We start from the raw sequence: 14,501 nt of genomic DNA, 5'->3' as shown, positions 1-14,501 counted from the left end.
AAAATGTCCCAAAAAGGTTTAGTTAAAGCTCTCCACAATGTAGTAAATACAGTGACACAATCATATAATAATTTACAATCAGAGGTGGTGGATAAAGAGCAATGTCAGAGGTGTTACAATGTTTGTAATGATACAATAGACTATTTTAATACACTTTTGACAGATCCTAATACCTCCGTTCAAGTTCGACGAAGTGTGCAAGCAAACATAACAGTTCTTTGTTGGTACAGTAATCAGTTTCTGAAACTTAGTGGACAGGTAGCAGGTGGTGATTTAAGTGTAAATAATCAATCTATTAAATGGCAAGATCTCGAGAACGCTTTTTCCAACAATATTAAGACAGGATCGATAATCAACCGCTCTCACATTGACTTGACAGATTTTTTGAATGTGTCTAGAGACATTGTCCTGGATAAAATTCAAGAAATGCTGGAAAACGTTGCAGGTGTTAAAGTAAACGTTGAACTATTTTGCAAATTCAGGAAAAATACATCAGTCGAAGAAGAAGTCAAATCATTCAACACCAAGAGTCGGGCAATTTTACCTGCAACATCTTTAGCTGAATGGTATACAGACTTTGTATACGAAAAAATGTTAAACAAGGTCGAAGAATTTAATCAAAAAGATTCAGGGTGGAGTTTGACGGAGATTACCAATCTGGCGGTCACAATGTCAAGATACATACCTCTGCAAGGAGGGACTACAACATTTGTGAGGCTTCCGCGAAATATCCAGATGAAACGAGCTGTTCTCAACATAGAAAATTTCGATGAGCATTGTTTTCTATGGAGCGTCGTTGCTGCGATTTATCTTCTTAACTCTGGACATCCTGAGAGAACATTGGCGTATCTTCATTATAGTGCTGTCCTAGAATATACAGGTATTAAATTTTCTATGACACTTAAGCAAATCCCACAGTTTGAAAAAATTAAATGATTTAACAATAAATGTATATGGTATTGAATCTCATTTTACAAAGAAAAAATCTGAAAAAAGTATTATAATTCCATCATATTTAAGTAAATATTGTAAACCCAACAGAAAAACAGTCCATCTTTTAATGCTACAAGCTAATTTTAATTTAAATATGACAAATAATGAGGATAAAGATTATGAGCCTATATATCATTTTGCTCTAATTAAAGATCTTTCGCGATTAGTAAAAAAGTCAGATATCAGCTTCGAAAAGCAAATTATTTTTTTGTGAGCAATGCTTAAACCATTTTAAACTGGAAGAATCGTTTGAAGACCATAAAAAAGACTGTTTCGCATTAAATGTTAATTAAGTTCCCATGACATTTCCAACTGAGGAAAATAAAATTTTAAAGTTTAAAAATTATCAGTATTAAGATATTGTACCATTTGTTGTCTATGCAGACCTAGAATATACACTTGAGCCTTACGAAAATGATAATTCTGACAAACATATACCACATAGTATCGCATTTTATCGTTTTTGCAGTTATAATAACAATTTATCTAAATTTAACTCAATCGATCACAAACCTGCATCGAGTGGGTTGTGAATAAATTAGAATGTTTAGCATTAGAAGTCGAATCATACTTAAAAAATGTTGTTGCTATGAAACCTCTGTCGAGACAACAAAAAGAAAGTCATGAGCAAGCAACTGTTTGTCATATTTGTGAAAGATCTATTACTTCTGCTACAGATGAATGCTACGATCACTGTCATTTTACCGGTAATTATCGCGGCCCAGCTCACTTATCTTGTAATATAAATTATAGAAAATCTCATACTATACCAATAGTATTTCATAATTTATCTGGTTACGATTCCCATTTTATAATAAAATCTTTATCAACTGTTTTCGAGGGCAAAATTACATTATTACCAATTAATAAAGAACGTTATATATCTTTTACAAAGTATGTTTAAAATACATCAGTTTGCTTATGTTTTATAGATTCATTCAGGTTTATGGCTTCTAGTCTTGACAAATTAGCATCTAATCTGAATGATTGCGATAAACAGATTACTCAACAACATTACAGTGATCCTGAAAAATTTAAATTAGTTACTCGAAAGGGTGTATTCACATATGAGTACGTAACTGATATTGACAAACTTAATGACAAACAGCTGCTTGATCAGGACTCATTTTATTCTAAATTATCGAACGATGGTGTATCTGATAATGATTATGCTCTTGCTCAATTAGTGTGGAATAAATTTGATATCAAAACATTAGGGGAATATTCAGATTTATATTTAAAAACAGATGTACTACTTTTAGCTGACATATTTTAAAATTTCAGACATAATTGTATGGCTACCTATAGCTTAGATCCTTTACATTACTATACAGCGCCGGGACTTGGTTTCGATGCGATGTTAAAATATACAAATATTGAACCCGAGTTATTTACCGATTCTGAAATGATGCTATCTATTGAAAAAGGTATCAGAGGTCGTGTATCTCAGTGTACAAATAGGTATGCAGTGGCCAATAATCGTTACATGGGATCCAGCTTTGATCATAATAAAGCCGAATCCCATTTAATGTATTATGATGTGAATAATTTGTATGGTGCTGCTATGAGTATGCCGCTACCAAAAGGTTCATTTGAATGGGTTAACCCCCCTGACGATCTATCTTTTGACGTCGATAACGTAGATCAATTTTTAAACGACATCGATAGCGTTGGCTATGTATTAGAAGTTGATCTACATTATCCTCAGGTATTGCATGATCGACATAAAGATTTACCACTATGTCCTGAACATTTTCCACCACTGGGTAGGAAGTATACTAAATTACCGACAACTTTATATGATAACAAAAATTATGTTATACATTATAAGAATTTAGGACAATGTTTAGATTCAGAATTAAAATTAACAAAAATTCAAAGAGTTTTAAAACTTGAACAGTCACTCTGGCTCAAGTCATATATAGATGAAAGTACAGATTGTAGAAAAGCTGCTAAAAATGAGTTTGAAAAGGACTTTTATAAACTTATGAATAATGCTGTTCTTGGTAAGACTATGGAAAATGTCAGAAAATACAAAGAGATTCATATAGTAACAAGATGGGCCGGTAGGTATGGTGCTGCTGACTATATTTGTAAGCCTAATTTCTATAGTCTTACTATTTTTCCCGAGAATATGATAATTATTGAATTGAAAGCGGCAAAAGTACGCTTTGACAAACAAATCTATGTTGGTTTTTGTATATTAGATTTATCGAAAACTTACATATATGACTTTCATTATAATTATGTGAAATAAAATTTTTCAAACGATGAATCGAAACTAATGTACACTGACACTGATAGTCTTATTTACCATTTTATTGTACCAGACATCTGTGAGATCATCAAACGTGATATCGCCAAGTTTGACACCTCTGATTATCCACCTGATAATGTTTACAATATACCACTAGTTAATAAAAAAGTTTTAGGTCTAATGAAAGATGAGAATAATGGTAAAATTATGACTGAATTCACTGGACTTAGAGCAAAGTTGTATGCTTTTAAAATTTATAATGAAGATCAGGTAAAAAAGCGAGCCAAAAGTATTAAACGTCCGACTTTGCGAACTATCACTTTTGAAGATTTCAAACGATGTTTAGAAGATCATGTAAATTAAAGTAAGAAACAATAAGTAATTAAAAGTAACAAACATAGTGTTTGTACAATAGTTCAGAATAAGATAGCTTTAAGTTGCGAAGATGACAAGCGTCAGCTTCTGTTAAACAGTACCAGTACCGTACCATCGGGTTACAAAGTACCAAGAGATGATATTATGACTATTCCGAGACCAAATGAAAGACGAAAAATGTAAAAAATATTTATAAATTTAAGTTAGTAAAAAAATAAAACATATACATGATTAAAAAATTATTTTGTTTTATTCCAAAAATATAATACATTTTTTCACAATTCAAATTCATTTATCCAGCTATTGTGAGAGTTATCAAAGCCGAGCCACTTTACATATAATTTATTTCCACGTGTTTTTATAACTTTTTCTACTAGGTAAACATCCGGATATTTAACTTTGCTGAGTTCATCGTAGAATCAACCTTCTATAGGCTGCTCTTGATAGTCTACAAGTCTGTAGGTCGTAGGTACCGTATTTTGTACAGATTTTATATTGAAAATCTCTGTTGCCCAGTTAGCAGTGTAACCTTTCTCAAAGACATGTTTGTGTTTGCTAATTCGAACTTATCTCCCACTTTGAACTTAGATTTTCGTACTCGCTGCTGTATTTGAAGAGGTTTGTACATATTTTTAAGCAGTTCTTTTTCATTAGCAACAGTTACATCAACAGGTTTCATTTTAATTTTCCGATGTTTAGTATTATTATAAGTATTTAACAATTCTTCTAGCATGTTGATCCATTTATAATTACCACGAGCAGAGAATTGACGCCACATATTAGTTTTAAGTGTCCGGTTAAAACGCTCACATATGGATGCTTTCAGGTTACTGAACGTAGAGTACATATTAATTTTATACTGCTTCATAAAATTTTTGAACTCTTTATTGTAAAATTCTTTGCCTCGATCGACATGAAGATTTTTTTGAACACGTCCTTGTTGAAATATAGATTTCATTGTATTCGTAACATCACTAGCACTTCTATTTTTTATTGGTTCAGCCCAAGCGTACTTGGAAAATATATCTATCACCGTCAGCATGTTTTTATTTCCTTTATTTGATGTAGCGTATGGGATCATTTCAACTAAATCTGCCTGCCAGGTTTCATCGAGTCCACGGATATCAACACAGCAACAAAAAACGACGCAAAGAAGAATGCGAGTCGATTTGATCATTGTACGCTCCGTAACGTAAAGTTATTCCTGAACTCACAGAGTTATCCGTACGGGGATCTGAATTTGAACATTAATGACAATCAGTATGCTTTATTGTATACTATGTACACTGATTTCCAATCTTCATACTATAATAAAGAGGCTGAGCCACTGTTAACAAAGCAGAAATTTTTGCAAGAAGATCCGCTCTGTGTTATAGACTGTTCTAAGCAGAATGAGGCAATTAAATCTGGACCAGTAGACATTCGATTGGAGTTTGAATCCACAAATCAATTTCCACAAAACACAACAGCTTATTGTTCAATAATCCCCGATCGTATCGTTGAGTATAACCCTATCAGCAGTACTGTACGAAAATTGACTTGAAACCTGGTTGTGCAATTTGATCTGACACCAACTATACATTATATGTATACATGGAGGTATCTTTACTAAACTGCTAGACAAGGTGAATAGGAGCAAATAGCGCGAGATCGAGAAAGGTTTAACCTTAGGATAGAAAGATCAAGATATATTATAGAACCTGTATTGATTGAAAAAAATAACCTTAATAAATAAACATTTTTTTATCGATGAATTAATTCGTTTTATTTATAATCTTAACCTAATACATTTCAATAACATAAGTTTAATTAAATTGTATATATTTTTTTTTAACTTGTTTTATGAATTATTATTTTTATAGGATTACTATTATTTATACACTTTGGGCAATCTTTTCGGTATGGATAAAGCCATATTCCATAGATATCCCAATCGCCAGTAGCTGGGTAGTGGTCCATACAAAATGAGTAATCTCTTATTTTATCATTATTCTGTAATTCCACTGGAAGAGTATCGTTGACATGACGTATTTGGGTCCTCGCAAAACGTAGAAGAAAGTGATAATCAAGGCAAGCGATATCCCGTTTATGCATTTTTTTCAAATCAGACAGTTGATAATATGTTTGCGTAGATTTTTCGTATGATCGATTGTCACCCCAGAATTCCAGAAACCAACGCTTTAATTGTTGAATATTCTGAAAAGCACATGCATGTGTTCTTCGACGATGATATAGCCTCAGCGGACATTTTACCTTATTATAGCGATCCACGTTTTCAAATGAATAATGTCTCATTAGTTGGATGTCGATAATTTGTGCGGAGTAATCGGTCATGATCGTCAACCATTTGTCTTCTTGCTTTCCGTAAACATTAATATAACTTGCTTTGCTCACTAAATCATTAATAATTTCTTGGAGTTTGTCGTATGGTGTTTCACCTGAGTCCCACCGGATACCATGGCCACACCCACTCTCATCAAAAGTTTCTTGCATAATTGCTCCATCATACTCCAATGGTGGTTGAAAGACAAAATGTTTACACATATATTTTGAGGAATTTTCATATATGTCAACTACACACAATTCTTTCACTACTCAGGTGTCATCGGGCATAACAAACCCTGCGAAATCTATGATTAATTTCATTGTCTTTTATTTCTTGTTGGTACGTTCTTCTAGTTTTTCGATACTTTCAATCATTTGATGCAGTTTTTTTACAGATTCTTTAAATGCACAGCAGTATGGACACACGTTTTTATCACGTCTAGTTTAAATGATATTCAAATTAGTTTGTAGAAGATAAATATCACGTACAAACCTTTTAATGTAGTCTTGATTCGGTTTTTCGAAGTAACGTGTTAATAAATCGGTTTCAAATGCAGCGTTTGGTGGATGGTTCATTAGATAATCTAATTCTTCTTCACTTAGTTGATCTATTTGAGGTGTCTATACTTTATTTTGATGAGTGAAATTTGAACATTAAATGAGTTATAACGTATGTAATTCTGTGACACGCTAGCTTGGAATCTTTACGACCTTTGAAAGATAGTAATAAGTTTTTCCAATACAAGGTCTGTAAGTCAATTTCTTTCTCTCGACTAACTAATTTCTGAGTGTAATTGCCTTCTTTTGCTTGTTCACTCACAACACTTACTTTGTCGAACTCAATCTGTGCTGAATGATCGCATAGATCGGTGCATACATAAGGTCTGTGGAAGATTTTCAAGTTCATATGGTTGAAAAAATGCACGCTAGTTTACTCAAAAAGATATGTTTTTTTACAATACCTAAAAATTCGACGGTCGATTTATTAATCACTTTTTTACAGGTTTTTAATTAGGCAACGGTAGTTTTCGCATCAAAAAACTTAGGCAGACTGATGCATATAGACGTGAGAGTCACCTACTCAACTCTTTACCCCCCCCCCCCTTGGTTGCCGAAAAAACGAGTTTGGACCTGTCGTATGACGTAAAGGTTGATGTAATCGGGGTAAAAAGACGCAATTACGCAGGCTTATATTTCCCCACTTGATCTAAAATAAGAGCTTAGTGACGGTTAACGGCGCAGAAGATTATGTAATCGGGTAAAAACACGCAATTGCGCAGGTTCGTATTCCCCCACTCTACCTCATAAAAAGGAGTTCAGACATGTAGGATGACGTTATCCGCTAAAAAAGAAGGGGTGGGGGATGAACTGAACCGCTAGATGGCAGTGTCATCAAGGCTTCTCGCAAGTATTCGTCCTACCCCGTGGTTAAATATATAAATCCTCTGAATGATCATCATATAAATACATGTCATGCTATCATCAGAGCTGGTATATGGTAAGGTACCAGCTCTGATGATAGTGTGACAGTATTTTTTTAATGATAATTGACTGCGGATCGATATTGGGCACAGTTGGCAATGATAATACCTACCTTACCGACCACGCGTGCGCTCATCGGTTCCAGGTGTGTATGTGTTACCGGCAGCAGATATGATAAGTTACCGACATTATGTACCCGCGGCGGTCGGTAAGAAAGGGCCCGTGTTATGGGGGGGGTGACCCTCTTTGTCTAACTACTAAAATTCAATTTTTAACTTTCCGCTAAGAAAATTGTAAATCTTCAAAAAGTCGGGAAGTTGTTGGTCCCACCCCGATTTTCGAAAATCGAGTTTTCATCAGATGTCAACGTTTCGAGGTCCTAGGAAGCTACTGTGACTTTTTTTAAAAGGACGCCCGAGTGTGTGTGTGGGTGTGTGTGTGTGTTTGTGTGTAAACCTTTTATAACTTCTAAACTAATGAACTAATTCAAACCGTTCTTGCGGAAATCGAAAGATGTAGTTTGCCCCCAACTTCTCTAAAAATGTCAGATAATTTAATCTAATATAACTGAAAATAATTGAAAATTACATTAAAAAAAATTTTTTTTTTTAGTTTTTTTTTAATACCTCAGACACAACTTGAATGATTAGCTTTAAAATTTAATCAGCTCTAAGACCCACTAAGAAGCGCCGATCACTACCTCGAACATCACAATCGACTTATCGTTCGAGAGATATCGTCGAGGAAAGAAATGTTAAAAATAAGTTTTTCACGAAGATCTATGGAACGACTAAATGAAACGTCTTCAAAATTTAATCAGCTCGAAATCTTGATTAAATGCGCCGATTGCAACTCGAACGTTAAAATCAATTAATTAGTTCCAAAGATATCAGCGTTGAAAAGTTAAAAAAAATAACATTTTATGAAATTTTTCCGGATAAGTCATAATATAATGTACTTAATTGTGTAAGAAATGATAGCAACTCTTTTTTTCATAATCTCTTTCGATCATCGTATGGTACCATCTAACTTATTCTTTAGTTGAAATCATATTATCACCAAAAAAAAAAAAATGAAAAAACACAGTTTTTAATAATTTTCTCGGATATTCAATATATTATTGTTCTGACCTGAGTCAAAACTTATTTAAATTTTTATTTCGATCACTGGCTTTGATATCTGCCTTAATACATTTATTTTATTGAACATAAATCGAAACACAAATTTAAAAACCGTTTCTTTATCAATCATTTTCGATTCTTAAATTTTCCAACTTTAGCATAAAATGTAACTTGTTAGAGTTTGAAAAGCTATTAAAAAAACAATTAATTGCAATAGCATTTTCGAGCTTGAAGAGCTCGAAAATATATTGGCACTAATGTTTTCGAGCTCTTTGACAGCGGAAAGTTCCGGAGCTGGCCCGCTGGGCCAACCAACGTCCAGATTTTATTAATTTCTTCTAATTTATAGCATGCAATTTTGAAATGCTTCATCGAAAAAATCAATGATCCAAGTTGGAGCGCTGAAGAAAAAATTGTTTTGAAAAAATTGTGTTCTTTGTATGGATCTTTGTGCCTTGAACGTAGACTTGGTGATCTATATGCTGGGGGGTTTGCTGATACTTCATCGAAAATAGACAACTTTTTACGTGATGGAATTCTGCAAACTTCGAAAGAACTTGTTGATGAGGCTGTTGCACTTGTAGACGTTCTTGCACCTCCAGACTTTATAATAAACTCTCCTTTAGGAATGTCTGATGGAAAAGTATACTTTTTATTATGAATTATTGGCTTTTCTAAATGTAATTTAATCAATCATTTTATTTTTTTAAGGTCTATGAACATCTAGAAATGTCACTGCGTCAAAATCAGGAAAACTTTGAGCGCCCATCGTGGTGGAAAGAAATGGTATCGAAGTTATAATAAATAAGGTGTACAAATAAATTATGGAAAACTTTGTTATTTCGATTATAACAGGGAACTATTACCTTGGTCGGCCTTAAAAAGGGCACCACTGAAAGTATTAGTGGACTTCCAGAACTGGTTCCTAATTTGTCAGGGTCGTTGTAAATTTAATTGGTGAAAGAAGGATGAGAAAAGATAATTTATAAATAATTTCGAATTTATCAACAATTAAAATTTTTACTCTTTATCTATTTAGTCAATTATCTTCGAAAACTTTTATTAAACCTTTTTAACATTGACCGATTACCTCAACTAGTCAACTACCTTTGACGTATTTTATTTTAAACCTCATAAAACATTAACCCAATGAGCCTATACAAAGTCAATTACCTTCGACTATATCACACGCTCACACACACAACTTGAGTCCTCTAGACTTTAGTACACACAACACGCGACTTTTTTTGACCTACTCCACGCGGTTACCCAGACCATCTACGTGGCTAAAGCCTTATACCTAGATTGTGCGATTCTCTGGACCCTCGAAACGACTCAACAACTAATTCATGTGGTCTCGACCCTCTACGTGATTAACCTTAATACATATTACACGGTCCCCTTAACCCTCTGCGTAATCAAAATTTATTAATTATTTCACCACCAATCTTGGCCCTTGGCCTTATCACTAACTGTATAATTGAGCTTTTTACAAATCGCATACTTATAACAATATTAAATTCCAATTCACTCATTCTCCGAATTAAATTGATATAATTAATTAATTATCTACGAATACATTTTACTTATATCAATTTAATTGATAAATCTGTAAAGCCGAGTTTACAAATTCCTTAGTTATCTCAACGTAATAATATTTCATCACCGGCTCTATACACGTTACTCAAAACCCGAACAGTGATTCTCACGTTGACTTTCCGATACTTTTATCATGATTTCCTCAATTTATTTTATTTAATTTATTTGTTTAATTTAATTATAACTAGCTGACCCAGCAGACTTCGTACTGCCTCAATCAATTGTAGGGCAAAATAAAAAAATCAACTCAGTTTAGATTTCTACTATATAAAATCAGCTTATTACTGTACGATGGACGGTGTGGCTCAATGAATTATAAATTTAGTTTGAACGGAATACAGTATAGTGCCGGATAGCTCAAATGGTAGACCACTGGGCACGATACCGACATTGTCTGGGCTATATTCCCAGTTCGGGCTATCTATGAGGCGACCCACGCCAAATTAGACACCATTTAGCTTTTGAACCTCGGATTTTTTTAAAACATTTCAATCTATTAACATAGGTTGAAAGATACCTTCATGATTTTTTTTAAATTTTTTTCTCCAATCATTTACGATATTTCAAAATTGGAAAAAGAAAGAGATTTTTCTCTCAAATGCCTGTATTTTTGCGGAAAGTGATTTAAACAAAATTTTCAAAAAGTCAAAAAATATTTGTTTTTAGATATCTTTTCGATAAAAAATATCAAAAAAAAAAAAATTTGGACTACGCTTCTATTGAAATTTTCACTTTTAAGATTAAATTGTCGATTTACAAAAAACATGTACTGAGCGATTTTCCTCATAATTTCTCACAGCAAACTGTCACCTATACTACAACTTTTCGAGCTATTCTCATAATGGAACAACGATGGGATCTATTTTTTTCTCAGATTTCTTGAATTTTATATTCAAGTTTTTTTTTTTTTTTTTTTTTTTGAAGAAGAAAATTGCTTTAACATAATAGCATGCTCAGGATTAACTGTTAATAATTATCTGACACACAACTTTCATCAAAATTTTCAAATTTTCTTCCACAGAAAAATTACTACTAATTAATTCACAAATAATAATTTTTCTGAGGAAATAAAGTTAGAAAATTTTAATGATAAATGTGTCCGATAATTATTAGCAGTAAATACTGAGCATGCTATTATTTCAAAACATTTTTCTTGAAAAAAAACTGGGATATGAAATTTAAAAAATTAAAAAAAAATAGATCCCATCGTTGTCTCATTATGAGCATAGCTGGAAAAGTTGAAGAATATATGAGAGTTTGCTGTGAAAAATTATGAGGGAAATCGATCAGTACGTGTTTTTGGTTAACCCGTAAAAAATGAATCATACACGGCCATGTATGGCTGTATATGGCTCATATATGAAGAATATATGGCCATACATGGAGCATAGACGGACATACATAGGCATACAAACTTTTTTAATACAGTCATAGATGACCAATTACAGTCATACAAAACCATGTATGGTCATGCATGGCCTTGTATGGTTCATATATAGCCATGCATGACTGTATTAAAAAAAATGGTATGTCCATGTATGGTCATATATGCTTCATTTATGGCCAAGTATGGTCATGCATGACCATCTATAAATAATTTTTCACGGGTATATATATATAAGAATTCGAGCTGACTATTACAATTACTTATAAACAGGATGGTCTAGTGTTAAAAAAATAGGAAATTTTGATATCACTTACAGCATATTGATGATTATATTATGCTTTTTCGAAAGTGATTATATTCTTTGAACCTTACGTAGCACAACTGAACTCTGTAATAACAGTCGGTCGCATAGCCTAGTCATCAAAGCGTCGGTCTCTCGTACGGAAGGTCTCGGGTTTGAATCCTACTGAAGCGGGTGTGGTCATTAATAAGTCTAGCGTTTTTTCTCTGAATTATAAATTTCCATTTCGATTAAGAATTCAATTATTCGCATATCTGATAATCTTTGCGTCGTCATAATAATTTTTAAAAAGATAAATTTTTTTTTTGCTTAGTTAAAATTTCTATACATAGTCATATCAAGTCATATATAGCCATATCAAGCTATGTATAGCCGTGCATGGCCATACATGGCCATGTATGGTCATATATGGCTATACATGGTCATATATGGATATGTCTGGCCGATTTTTATACATGACCATGCATGGAGCGTTCATCCATGGCCAGGTATGATTCAATTTTCACGGGAATCGACAATTTATGCGAAAAAGTTTAAGTTACATTAGAAAAGTAGTTCAAAAAATTTTTTTGATATTCTTTACTAAAAAGTTGTTTAAAAATGAACATTTTTAGTCTCTTTGAAAATTTTATTTAAACCACTTTTCGCAAAGTTACAGGCATTTGGAAAAAAATCTCTACATTTTTCAAAATTCAATATTTCGAAACCGTATGGGAGGAAAAATAAAAAAAAAATCATGAAGGCCTCTTTCAACCTATACTAAAAGTTAAAAAAGTTACAAAAAAATCTGAGGTACATAAGCTAAATGGTGTCCGAATTGGCATGGAACGCTCCTCATATTTTTTTCAATTTATCCATAAATTGTCTTTTTGAGAACGTTAGCATGTTTAGCTGTTCACTATATTAAATTAATTTTCACTATATAAAAAACCAATTTACTATAGTGGAAACCTAAACATCCGGACCTTTTCAATAAGACAATTTTTAGATAAATTGAGAAAAATATAGATAGCCCGAACTGAGAATATAACCCATATTCTGTCGGTATCGCGACGAGTGCTATACCAGTTGAGCGATCCGGCACTATACTATATTCCGTTCAACTTGGTCTACAGCTTATTGAGCCACACTGTCTATCATACGGTTATAGGCCAATTTAATATAGTGGAAACCTAAACATGCTAACCGTCTCAATAAGACAATTTATGGATAAATTACGAAAAATATAGATAGCCCGAACTGGGAACATAGCCCAGACCATGTCGGTATCGCGCCGAGTGCTCTACCAATTAAGCTATGCGGCACTATACTAAACTCATATTTATTCACCTTTCAAACTTTTTTGGACTTCCAAAAATAATTCAAGACCAAAATTAGCAAAGTCGGTTCAGCCGTTCTCGAGTCTTAGTGAGACTAACGATCAGCAATTGATTTTTATTTATATAGATGTTGAAACAACATCAAAATATGGATTAATTCTTTAAAAAGAAGACTTTGGAGTATACTTGCTATGATAAGTTTAATATTTTTGTTGTTTCTTATTTAACTAATTTTGTCATCTAAATTATTCTATTTTCATCAAAGAAATTACTTAAATTTTTAGTTAAGAAAGTCAGCAATAAATGGTGGTGCTAGTCATAATTAATTCATACGTTTAAAATTAATAAAAGTGGAGAAAATTTTTCTTTGTTTTGGTTGCTAATTGTTTATCTGTTTATTTCATAAAATATGCCTAATGTTCTTATCAATCAATAGTTTAATTGCTTTTATAAATATGAAAATAAAAAAAAATAAAAAAGAAACAATAATAGTAAAAGCGTATATTTTTAAACAAGTAATTCGCTAAGATAGTTCACTCGCCACATTCGTAGCCAAAAGAATAGCATCATCTTAACTACAATAAGTTAGAGATAGTACATGCCAGAATACTTTATTTTTGTAAGAGACTGTATCCAATACATTTTAGTTTTAAGTATACAGATACACACTAATACAATCACACTGATGAGTACAATAACTGTGGCAACGCTGCAAACATTAATATTGAATAGTGTAAAATATTAACTTAAACTAAATTACTCTAAATATTTATTTGTGCTGGATTGGGATGGTGGAAGAAATAATAAATCACTCATTTGGTGGTTTGTTCATGTTGAGACAAATCGCTTTTTACTTTCGCGATTTTAACCAGCAGCCACTAGAATTCGCGGGTTGAACCCTGGCTTAGGCTGGCCTCTAACAATATTTGATTTTACCTGGATAGAGCAGTGAGCTGGGGTTCTTGCAAAGCAAAGACCCGCACTTATTCAAACTCGGCAACGTATGTAAAATTTATTAACCCACCTCACGGCCTATGATTTATCAATAGATTTCTTAAAATGAATAGATTTATTAATTCTTACTTAATAATATTCTTAATAGACGATTTAATAATTCTTACCAGTAAAATAGGAAAATAAATAATATGAGTGAAAGATAGAGTGAAAGGAATTAATTAGAAAGATGCAAGTTTTATTGCCAATTATAATAAAGTTCAGCTACTTACAATAAACGCTCCGCACTTAACAATATACAGAATATCCTCGTAGATGCCGGATACAGTATTCCTCCACGTGGAATGACGCAGTTTTACACCGGATTTTTTATTGAATATTAGAATAT

The 14,501-nt window shown here is 32.7% G+C and overlaps 1 protein-coding gene across 10 annotated transcripts in view; it reads left to right on the top strand.

Moving 5' to 3' along the window:
• Nucleotides 1-9,587, top strand: part of LOC103574506 (peroxisomal acyl-coenzyme A oxidase 3) — a 343,167-nt gene extending 333,580 nt beyond the window's left edge. For all 10 annotated transcript variants that reach the window (XM_053739241.1, XM_053739246.1, XM_053739247.1 and 7 more), the window contains 2 exons: nucleotides 8,903-9,196; nucleotides 9,265-9,587. In XM_053739241.1, the coding sequence (XP_053595216.1) occupies nucleotides 8,903-9,196; nucleotides 9,265-9,354 (384 nt within the window). In that variant the 3' untranslated portion in view covers nucleotides 9,355-9,587. The remainder of the gene's footprint in view (nucleotides 1-8,902; nucleotides 9,197-9,264) is intronic.
• Nucleotides 9,588-14,501: the final 4,914 nt, after the last annotated feature.

The sequence above is a fragment of the Microplitis demolitor genome, chromosome 5 (assembly GCF_026212275.2).
Source record: "Microplitis demolitor isolate Queensland-Clemson2020A chromosome 5, iyMicDemo2.1a, whole genome shotgun sequence".
In the NCBI taxonomy this organism is placed as follows: Eukaryota; Metazoa; Arthropoda; class Insecta; order Hymenoptera; family Braconidae; genus Microplitis; species Microplitis demolitor.
This window is presented reverse-complemented; position numbering and strand designations above follow the sequence as displayed.